Source organism: Equus caballus, chromosome 5 (assembly GCF_041296265.1).
Source record: "Equus caballus isolate H_3958 breed thoroughbred chromosome 5, TB-T2T, whole genome shotgun sequence".
Lineage (NCBI taxonomy): Eukaryota > Metazoa > Chordata > Mammalia > Perissodactyla > Equidae > Equus > Equus caballus.
This window is the reverse complement of record NC_091688.1, coordinates 103,158,614-103,170,724: the sequence shown is the minus strand read 5'-3', so window position 1 is coordinate 103,170,724 and position 12,111 is coordinate 103,158,614. Positions and strand designations below refer to the sequence as shown.

Genomic DNA, 12,111 nt, shown 5'->3' with positions numbered 1-12,111 from the left:
ACTAAAGAGCTTCTGCAAAGCAAGGGAAACCGGAATGAAAACAAAAGGACAATCCACCATCTGGGTGAAAATGTTTGCAAATCATATATCCGACAAGGGGTTAATCTCCATAATATATAAGGAACTCACACAACTAAACAACAAAAAAACAAACAACCCGATCAAATAAATGGGCAGAGGATATGAACAGACATTTCTCCAAAGGAGATATACAAATGGTCAAAAGGTACAAGAAAACTAATCATCAAACATCACTAATAATCAGGGAAATGTAAATCAAAACTGCACTAAGATATCCCCTTACACCCATGAGAATGGTTATAATCACCAAGACAAAAAATAACAAATGTTGGAGAGGATGTGGAGAAAACGGAACTGGCATACACTGCTGGTGGGAATGCAAATTGGTGCAGCCACTACAGAAAACAGTACAAAGATTTCTCAAAAAGTTAAAAACAGAAATACCATACGACCCAGCTATCCCACTACTGGGTACATATCTAAAGAACTTGAAATCAACAATTCAAAGTGACTTAGGCACCCCTATGTTCACTACAGCATTATTCAAAATAGCTAAGATGTGGAAGCAACCCACCTGCCCACTGACTGATGATTAGTTAAAGAAGATGTGGTATATAAATACAATAGAATACTACTCAGCCATAAAAGAAGACAAAATCATCCCATTCATAACAACACGGATGGACCTGGAAGGTATTATGCTAAGTGAAATAAGCCAGATGAAGAAAGACAAACACCATATGATTTCACTCATATGTGGAAGATACACAAACACACAGACAAAGAGAACAGTTTAGTGGTTACCAGGGAAGAGGATGGGGGGGTGGGCACAAGGGGTGAAGGGCCACATTTATATGGTGACTAACAAATAATAATGTACAACTGAAATTTCACAATGTTGTAAACTACCATGACCTCAATAAAAAAACAAACCAAAAACCCCACACCCTTTTAAGTAAGCAAACTTTCTAATACTGATTTCCTCAAGATCTTAACCACGGCTTATAAGGCGCATAAGACCTTCTTTCCTACCACTCTCCCTCTTGCTTACACCACTACATAACTGTGTGTGTGTTCTGCATATACAGTCTCACCATATATGCTCCTGATGTAGGACCTGTGCAGTGGTCATTTTTCCTTTTACCTGATTCTTCCTTCCACAAATTCTCACTGGCCAAGCATCCATCACTAGCACAGAAAGCCCTTCCCCAACTCTCCAAACACTTCCTTTCCTCTTAATTTGCTTTGTTTCTCTCCATAGCACTCTGACCACAAGAACGTAAGGTACTTAAGAATACAGATTGTGTTCATTTTGTCCACCACTTTATGAGCAGGGCTAACTAAGAGTCTGGTACACATTGAGAGCTGAATAAATTTTTGTTTAATAAATAAACAAAATAAGAATTCTTAATTATTTCCTTTGGTCTACAGAAGGCAGGACAAGAAGAAGACTGATGCTTTCTCCCAAGAGGTTTCTAGGAGTGAAGGCAGATTGAGTGGTATGGGCTCCTTTAAGGGGCAGCAACAATAGAACTGATTCATATAAATCCAGCATAGTGGAGAAGGCACTGAGAATTGTGGAGAAATATACATTTAAATGATGGAATTAGTCATGATTCCAGGCTTTCAACTAGAAAACTAATGCTAATTTGTTAAATATATAAGACTTTAAATTGGTTGGGAGGATGGAAAGAAAAATGAAAGTAAAAATTCAGAGTTCAAATAAAATTTTAAAGAATACTGAGAAATAAACAATTTTTTATACAATAAAAAACACGTGTCTGGATATTTCTTCTGTTTTTTCTTCTGTCCCTTCTCTCTTTACCTCTTTTTCATTTTGAAATCTGTATCTTTAAGAAACTTTGTAAAAGAAAACAAAAATAGATATGTCTATATTTATGATAGTTAATGAATATTTGTGATCTATTTAAATTTCTATCACTAACTTTTTTTTCTTAACAAAACTGTCTCTGATTTTCTTAGTGAAGAATAGCTATCATTAAGTGACCTGGCTTAAATGTCCGAATGTAAATAAAGATTATAAAGGATTAATTTTTCTAAGACAAGAAGAACTTCAATTCTTTTTTTTTTAATTGCGATGTAATTAACATTTAACATTATTTTAGTGTCAGGTATAGAATGTGTTACAATATATGCATATATTATGAAATGATCATCACAGTAAGTCTAGTTAACATCCGTTACCACACACAGTTACAAATTTTTTTCTTATGATGAGAACTTTTAAGATCTACTCTCCTTGTGACTTTCAAACATCCACTACAGTATTATTAACTATAGTCATCATGCCATACATACATCTCCAGGGTGTATGAATTTTATAACTGGAAGTTTGTACCTTTTGATGCATCCCCCTGCCCTCTACCTCTGGCAAATACCAATCTGTTCTCTGTATCTATGAGTTCAGTTGTTTTTGTTTTTTTTTTTAATATTCCACTCACGGAATTTCAATTCTTATATTCAAACAATGATAGCTGTCATAAGGCCACAGGTTTAAAAATGTAACAAACATATTATTAAAAGTTCCACTCTTTCCAAAAATAAACCTTAGAAAGACCTGTGGTATAATACAAAGACACTAAATTGGAAGTCAAAAGATCCTGGTTCTGTCATTTAGTTTATTATGATCTTAGGCAAGTTTTTACCTCTGTGAGTTTTATTTTCTTTATCTTAAAGATGAGAAAAATTATGCATTAGGTTTTGGTAATAATTAAATAACCTAGATAAAAGTTAATTTTTATAGTTTTTTAGATGGTTGTTGTACATAATAAATGAGTTAAGAGAAAATCCATAAGCATACTGTAAACGCTATATAACTGAAGTGAAAAAATGGTACTCTAATAATTCCATCAAAGGCAAAGACTGTGTCTTATCCATTATTAAATTGAAAACACACATAGCATATAAAAGATATTTAAGTTTACTTAAATAAACAATCACTATGCTAATGGCCTATAGAAAAGAATAATTAAAAAGTTTTCATGTAAACAGACATTCATATTTTAGTCAACAAATATATATTGAGCTGTTAACATGTGTCATGTACACCGATGACTAAGCCACATCCCTGACATTAAGGAGCTCTCAGCAACAATTTTATTTGTATGTCACTTTAGAATTTATGAAATGTTTACACACACAGTTGCTACAAAGACAGTAAGATCAGTTAGTTACACTACGTTTTAAATTCTCAAAACAATTAAAAGTGGATGAGGAAAAGGAAAGTGGGGAGATTAAGAAACTGGGCCAAGGTTATACAGCTAATGGGTAGCAGACCTGGGATTGGAAACAGGCCTCATATGCTACTAAACTGTTTTCTCCCCCTGATATTTGAGTTTGGTGGGCAATATCTTTGCCTTAGATACAGGGTATATTAATTCATTGTGAAAACTAGGAAACTTTTAAGGGTAAAAAGTGATGCCATAGAATGTACAATACCAAGAGTGAACCTTAATGTAAAGTGGGAATTCTGGGTGATAATGATGTCTCAGTGTAGGTTCATCAGTTTTAACAACCGTCCCACTCTGGTGAGGGATGTTGATAATGAGGGAGGCTACGCCTGTTTGGGGGCAAAGGATATATGGGAAATCTCTGTACCTTCAGCTCAATTTTACTATGAACCTACAATTGCTCTTATTTTAAAAATAAGGGATGCTATTAATAATCACACAAGGGCAACAGAAATAAACAGAATACCCAAAGTAAATCAGGAAATATATTCACCCTAGTTAAATCAGAATTCTAACTTAAATTCCTGCAGAGAAATGGGTATTCAAGGTAATTCACAGTCATATTTAAAACATTTTTTTGAAAGTGTAGACCTGTCACTGAAGACATCCAACAATGATCATTACAACATACGGTTCAAGGAAATTGAAAAAATTCTCACCAGAAGAAGATATTGCGTACGTACCAAGCTGTCCTCGGCTTCGGCGCACCATTTCTTGCCTAGCGCCTATGCTCCCAAGAATAGCTTCTTCAAGCTTTGCTCTCATATCTTTTGATTTCTTAAAGGTCAAACTATTCATTCTTTCAAACACTTTCTTTCCCTAAAATTTAACCATTACAAAAGAAAAGAAGAGGCATTGAGGACATTTTCTTCTTTCTTTTCCACATTGTGTCCTTTCATGTTCTTTGCAATGGCGTAACGATCACTTACTTTGTACTCAAAGCAAGAAACACAGAGATAAAGCAGATCTAAGAGCCGGTTCAGCTGCAAAACTGAGAGATCTGTAAACCACTTTTGTAGAACTGTTTCATCTGCATTCTTGAGAACCCAAAGGAGACAAATCAAAAGGCTCCGACTTGATTCTGCTGAAAAGGTGGTGTGTTGCCTGCCGCTCTGAAAATAAAGAGCAGTAGAATGAGACAGACTGATCAACGGCCATTTCTTGTTTTTTGGTTGTCAGTTGTTTTCTTCTAAAAACAACAAAAATTGCTTAAAAATCAAATATTTTAAAAGAACCATTTGATTTAGACAATATTTGTATAAGTCATGTAGAAACTTAAAACTAAGGTCCTGAAGTTTAATGAACTTTTTCCTGGCAAAAGATGATTGCATTAATCTATGATAGCACTGCCAGCAGACAATAAATAAATGTAAGTAAAAAACTTAAAGAGAAAGTCTAAAAGGTTTTAGACTTAAAAACTAAGATGTCTACCATAGAATATAAGACATGATGAAAGTAAAGGAAAAAGGCAACTGACTCACAGTGCATCAGAGCAGTGCAAGACTTGACAGTGGTGATAAATGTTCATCAGGTTAGGGAACCACTGCTTCCTGTCAAGGGCCACTGACATAACGGAGAAAGCATCAGACCCCACATAAGTCAGAGCTATGTTCATCTACAGCATGTAAGGTTAAAGTGCTATTTTCAATCTGCAATTCTGTATTAGTATATGGTATGTGAAACAGAAATGAAAACCTAAGAATAAGAACTTGTGTACAGTGCCATTTATTGGATATTTACTCTGTTCCAGTCATCAGGCTATGGACTTTATATAAATTATTTCATTTAGTCCTCCAACAATATTACCAAGTAGGTTGTATCGTTCCAATTTTACAGACAAGAACACAAGATGACAATAATAATGATGATGACAAAAATAAAATTTGAAATGTGCTAGACATTACGCTAATCACTTTTTCCTATTTAACTCTCATGATTTTATCAGATGGTATCAACTAGTATGAGTTCTAGTTTACAAGTAAAGAAGCTAAAGGCTAGAGATTAAGTAATTTGCCCTAAATCATGTACCAAGAAAAGGTAAAGCCAAGATGTTAGTCCTGGTTAACCAGACTCCAAAATTTACACTCTTCACTATTATGCTACATTCTAATATTTGGTTAATAAATATGTTAAATCATAAGAAAGCAGTGGAAGGGATGCTGAGAGGAAGGAGAAAGGAAAGCTAAACATATTTAACTGTTGAGGTTATGATCTCAACAACTACCTTAATCTTCTCTCCATCCTGGATGATGATAATGAGAACAGCCAACTCTTATAGAACACTTACTCTGCAGCAGGAACTGTATTAAACACTTTATACGTATGAACTTATTTATCCCTTGCAACTATCCAAAGAGATAAATATTATTACTAACCCTACCTTACAGACAAGAGAAGTGAGACACCAAGCAGTTAAGTATTTTGCACAAGTCTTCTGTAGTAAACGGTAGGACTGGAATTCAAATGCAGTAAGTGCAGGTCCAGAGACCTCTCAGGGATGCATGCACATGTAAGTGAATTCAACTGCTTAAATTCACTTAACCCACTATGGTATACTGCCTCTGACTTGAGCACAAATAACTTTGACCCCCACTCCCAATTCCACATTCTCTCTGATAAGGAAAATGCTCCTTTATTTTAAAAGCAGGCATTCTCCATAGCTGAACTTTTAGGTATTCATAAACATATTAACTGAATTCTCAATGAGTAATTTTTTAGAAATAAATTTAAAATTATTCTGAATTTGACAAAAAGGCATACACTGACATTTCTTATACCCCCACATAAACTGCCAATAACTTTCGAAGGAAGTTAGACAAACACGAGAAAGACTCAGTAATGAAAAGACGTCAGAATTTCCCCAAATAGTTCTATAGGATCAATGCAATTCCAATAAAAAATACCAGTGAGGTTTATCCTGGAAGTTGACAAATTGATTTTAAAATTTAATGGGGAAAAAGCAAAGGGCCAAGAACAACCAAGACATTCTTGAGGAAGAACCAGGTAGGAATGAGGACAAATTTGCTCTACCAGATATCAACATTTACTAAAAAGTTACAATAATTAAGACAATTTGATATTGGCATATGAATAAACAGTCCAACGAAATAGAATAGAAAGGATAAAACAAAAACCTTATGCATATATGAAAATCTGATATGTAACAGAGTTGGCACTATGGATCAGTGGTAGAAGGATGGATTGTTCAATAAATGGTGTTTAAAAAACTGATTTCCTGGACAAAAAAATAAAAGTAGATTCCTACCTTGTACCATTGTACAAAAAAAGCAATTCCAGACAAAGAACATAAATGTAAAAGGCAAACCTTTAAAACTTTTAGAAAGAAATAGAAGAGAATATATTTATGATCTTGGGGGTAGGACAGGCTTTTTAAAATAAGACATAAAAGGATAGCTTCCAAGATGGCGCCGTGAGTAGTCCTCTTTGTCTCTCGCCCTTCGAGTCTACAATTATTTGGACACTTATCGCTTGACAAAGGATATCCAGACAGCATCTCAGGACGTCTGAGACACCCACGCGACTATACATCGGAAGGCGGACGGACTTTCCTCCGGGAGGATGTGGAAATAGGTGAAAACTCTCCGACCCCGACGGGCAGCCTAGTACCCGCAAGCGGCTTTCTTCCAACGGACGCCCCCAGAGGATCCACACACATCTAGGGCAGGAGCGAGAACACAACAGAGGAGCGACGGTGGAAACAGGTGACCAGAACCCTACTTAAACCCCCCGCAATTACTCCTAAACGCAGAGGGAAACTTTGGAGTTGCACACCTGAGCCCGCGGGGAGAGTCTCTCCCCGCCATTGGCGGGGAGACCCGGCCTGGTGCTCGGGGCGCCCGGAGGGTCCCAGAGAGAGACACGGTGGGCACGGAGGTCTCCCAGCTGCCGTTGCCCGCCCCGTGGGACTAGGGATTGCCGGAGATCTCGGAGAGGACCGGGGCGGGGGATCTTTCAAAGGCGGGTCCGGCGACCCGGTGGGGAAGCGCCGGAGCTCCGCCAGGCAGCAGACAAAACTCTCTGTCTGCCGGTAGCAGAGGGGCCACGCTGAGCATTCAGAGCTCCCGGCAGAGGCCCGGACAGAAGCCCAGAGGGCGGGGCGACCCCCAGCTGCCGTTGCCCGCCCCGTGGGACTAGGGATTGCCGGAGATCTCGGAGAGGACCGGGGCGGGGGAATTTTCAAAGGCCGGATCGGCGACCCGGAGGGGAAGTGCAGGAGCTCCCCCAGGCAGCAGACAAAACTCTCTGTCTGCCGGAAGCAGAGGGGCCACGCTGAGCACTCAGGGCTCCCGGCAGAAGCCCGGACAGAAGCCCAGAGGGCGGGGCGACCCCCAGCTGCCGTTGCCCGCCCCGTGGGACTAGGGATTGCCGGAGATCTCGGAGAGGACCGGGGCGGGGGAACTTTCAAAGGCGGGTCCGGCGATCCGGTGGAGAAGCGCCGGAGCTCCGCCCGGGCAGCAGACAAAACTCTCTGTCTGCCGGTAGCAGAGGGGCCACGCTGAGCATTCAGAGCTCCCGGCAGAGGCCCGGAGAGAAGCCCAGAGGGCGGGGCGACCCCCAGCTGCCGTTGCCCGCCCCGTGGGACTAGGGATTGCCGGAGATCTCGGAGAGGACCGGGGCGGGGGAACTTTCAAAGGCGGGTCCGGCGATCCGGTGGAGAAGCGCCGGAGCTCCGCCCGGGCAGCAGACAAAACTCTCTGTCTGCCGGTAGCAGAGGGGCCACGCTGAGCATTCAGAGCTCCCGGCAGAGGCCCGGAGAGAAGCCCAGAGGGCGGGGCGACCCCCAGCTGCCGTTGCCCACCAGGTGAGGCTAGGGATTGCCGGAGATCTCGGAGAGGACTGGGGCTGGAGAGAGTTCCAGAGACCCAGCTTAGTAGCCTAGGGGGAAACCCTACAGGCTCACAGAAGCCTTAGGGAAAGCCTCTGCACAGCACCAGTAGAAGGCACCCAGCCGCCAGCCACAAGGCTGGAAGACCCCAGGGCAAAAGCAGCATAGCTAGGTGTACTAACCACAGACTGTAGAAGATGCCAATAGCTCTCCTGCGACCCATAGAGGACAAGTGAGATTTGGTGGGTGCCGACAGCAACCGAGCGACAAATAAAAGTGATCCCACCCCTGGCCGCTGGAAAAGCCCATAACACCGTTGCAGACCCCAAGGAGAGAGCGCATCTAGGTGGGCAACAACAGTAGGCACCTGCAGTCTGAAGCCCCCCGTGACGGCCCCCACGGCAGAGGAGGGAATCCAAAGGGCCACTGTGGCTACGAAGAGGGGCCCAGGCCCAGTTAGCAACTACGGACAGGGTTCCTGGTTGGTGAAGTATAAACAGCTGCTCCCCCCACCGCAGCAGCTGAAACAAGTGAAAGGAGCAACTAAACTCTATCTCCATGCGGAGGCACAAATCAACATCATCAAGCAATATGAAAAAATACATCAAATCTCCAGAACAGAAAGAAAGTAACAAATACACAGAAAACAATCCCAAAGAAAATGAGATATATAACCTAAATGATGATGACTTCAAAACAGCCATCATTAAAATACTCACTGAGTTAAGAGAGAATTCTGACCGACAACTCAACGAGTTCAGGAGCTATGTCACAAAAGAGTTTGATACGATAAAGAAGAACCAAACAGAAATACTGGAAATGAAGAACACAATAGAGGAGATTAAGAAAAATCTAGATGCTCTGAACAGTAGGGCCGATAATATGGAGGAAAGAATTAGCAATTTGGAAGATGGCAATATAGAATTGTTGCAGGCAGAGGAGGAGAGAGAAGCAAGACTTAAAAGAAATGAAGAAACTCTCCGAGAATTATCAGACACAATTAGGAGATGCAACGTAAGGATTATAGGTATACCAGAGGGAGAAGAGAAGGAGAAAGGGGCAGAAAACCTATTCAAAGAAATAATGGCTGAGAACTTCCCAAATCTGGTGAGGGAGATGGATCTTCAGGTGACAGAAGCCAATAGATCTCCAAACTTTATCAATGCAAGAAGACCAACTCCACGGCATATAGTAGTGAAGCTAGCAAAAGTCAACGACAAGGAGAAAATATTAAGGACAGCCAGGCAAAAGAAACTAACCTACAAAGGAACCCCCATCAGGCTATCAGCAGATTTCTCAGCAGAAACTTTACAGGCTAGAAGAGAGTGGAATGATATATTCAAAAATCTGAAGGACAAAAACCTACAGCCGAGAATTCTCTACCCAGCGAAAATATCCTTCAAATACGATGGAGAAATAAAAACTTTCCCAGATAAACAAAAATTAAGGGAGTTCATTGCCACAAAACCTCCTCTTCAGGAAATCCTCAGGAAAACCCTCATTCCTGAAAAATCCAAAAAAGGAAAGGGACTACAAAACCAAGAGCAGAGGAGATAAGTAGAAGGACAACAACAGAGAGTAGCAGCTCTACATCAGAACAGATTAAACCATGGGACGAGAAACAAAGGAAACTGAAGAAAACCGGAAAACAAGACACAAAATGGTAGTGGTAGGCCACCACGTCTCAATAATCACTCTAAATGTAAACGGATTGAACTCCCCAATCAAAAGACACAGAGTGGCAGGATGGATCAAAGAACAAGATCCAACAATATGCTGCCTCCAGGAAACACACCTCAGCCCCAAAGACAAACACAGACTCAGAGTGAAGGGATGGAGAACAATACTCCAAGCTAATAATGAACAAAAGAAAGCAGGTGTCGCTATACTAATATCAGACAAGGTAGATTTCAAAGCAAAACAGATAAAGAAAGACAAAGAGGGACAGTATATAATGATAAAAGGGACTCTCCACCAAGAAGACATAACACTTATAAATATATACGCACCCAACACAGGAGCACCAAAATTTGTAAAGCAACTCTTAATAGAACTAAAAGAAGACATCAACAACAATACAATAATAGTAGGGGACCTCAACACACCATTAACACCAATGGACAGAACATCCAGACAGAAAATCAACAAGGAAATAATAGAATTAAATGAAAAATTAGACCAGATGGACTTAATAGATATATATAGAACACTTCATCCAAAAACAGCAGGTTACACATTCTTCTCAAGTGCACATGGAACATTCTCAAGGATTGACCATATTTTGGGAACCAAAGCAAACATCAATAAATACAAGAGAGTTGAAATAATATCAAGCATCTTTTCTGATCATAACGCTATTAAACTAGAAATCAACTACAAGAAAAAAGCAGAGAAAGGTGCAAAAATGTGGAGACTAAACAACACGCTTCTCAACAAACAATGGATCATTGAAGAAATTAAAGAAGAAATCAAATATTATCTGGAGACAAATGAAAATGAGAACACGACATACCAAATCATTTGGGATGCAGCAAAAGCAGTCCTAAGAGGGAAATTCATCGCAATACAGGCTCACCTCACTAAACAAGAAAAAGCTCACGTAAGCAACCTCAAACGACACCTAACAGAACTAGAAAAAGAAGAACAAACAAGGCCCAGAGTCAGTAGAAGGAGGGAAATAATAAAAATAAGAACAGAAATAAACGATATTGAAACAAAAAAGACAATAGAAAGGATCAATGAAACAAAGAGTTGGTTCTTCGAAAGAATTAACAAAATTGACAAACCCCTAGCCAGACTCACCAAGAAAAGAAGAGAGAAATCGCAAATTAATAAAATCAGGAATGACAGAGGAGAAATCACAACAGATACCAATGAAATACAAGAGATCATAAGAGAATACTATGAAAAACTATATGCCAACAAATTGAACAACCTGGAAGAAATGGACAAATTCCTAGACTCCTACAATCTCCCCAAACTGAATCAGGAAGAAATGGAGAATCTGAATAGACCAATCACAAGTAAGGAAATAGAAACGGTAATCAAAAACCTCCCCAAAAACAAGAGTCCAGGACCAGACGGCTTCTCTGGAGAATTCTACCAAACATTCAAAGAAGACTTAATACCTATTCTCCTCAAACTGTTCCAGAAAATTGAGAAAGATGGAGAACTCCCTAACACATTCTATGAAGCCAACATCACTCTGATCCCCAAACCTGACAAGGACAACACAAAGAAGGAGAACTACAGGCCGATATCACTGATGAACATAGATGCAAAAATCCTCAACAAAATTTTGGCAAACCGATTACAGCAATACATCAAAAAGATTATACACCATGATCAAGTGGGATTTATACCAGGGACACAGGGATGGTTCAACATCCGCAAGTCAATCAACGTGATACACTACATTAACAAAATGAAAACCAAAAACCACATGATCATCTCAATAGATGCAGAGAAAGCATTCGACAAGATCCAACACCCATTTATGATAAAAACCCTCAGTAAAATGGGTATAGAAGGAAAGTACCTCAACATAATAAAGGCCATATATGATAGACCCACAGCCAACATCATACTCAATGGACAAAAGCTGAAAGCCATCCCTCTGAGGACAGGAACAAGACAAGGGTGCCCACTTTCACCACTCCTATTCAACATAGTTCTGGAGGTGCTGGCCAGAGCAATTCGGCAGGAAAAAGAAATAAAAGGAATCCAAATAGGTAACGAAGAAGTAAAACTCTCGTTGTTTGCAGACGACATGATCTTATACATAGAAAACCCCAAAGAATCCACAGAAAAACTATTAGAAATAATCAACAACTACAGCAAAGTAGCAGGGTATAAAATTAACGTGCATAAATCAGTAGCATTTCTATACACTAACAATAAACTAACAGAAAAAGAACTCAAGAACTCTATCCCATTCACAATAGCAACGAAAAGAATAAAATACCTTGGGATAAACTTAACCAAGGAAGTGAA

The 12,111-nt window shown here is 39.9% G+C and overlaps 1 protein-coding gene across 24 annotated transcripts in view; it reads right to left on the bottom strand.

Annotated features, from left to right (window-relative positions):
• DOCK7 (dedicator of cytokinesis 7) overlaps positions 1 to 12,111 on the bottom strand; it is a 211,200-nt gene that overhangs the window by 51,258 nt on the left and 147,831 nt on the right. For 12 of the 24 annotated variants that reach the window (XR_011439396.1, XR_011439395.1, XR_011439394.1 and 9 more), the window contains 2 exons: positions 4,202 to 4,384; positions 3,956 to 4,091 (listed from right to left, as the gene is read on the bottom strand). Coding sequence is in view for 18 of the 24 variants with exons in the window: in XM_070268987.1 (XP_070125088.1) it covers positions 3,956 to 4,091; positions 4,202 to 4,384 (319 nt within the window). In the remaining 6 variants the exon portion in view is untranslated. Of the gene's footprint in view, positions 1 to 3,931; positions 4,092 to 4,201; positions 4,385 to 12,111 lie in introns of all 24 variants that reach the window. The other 12 variants (XR_011439391.1, XR_011439392.1, XR_011439393.1 and 9 more) reach the window with 1 other exon arrangement.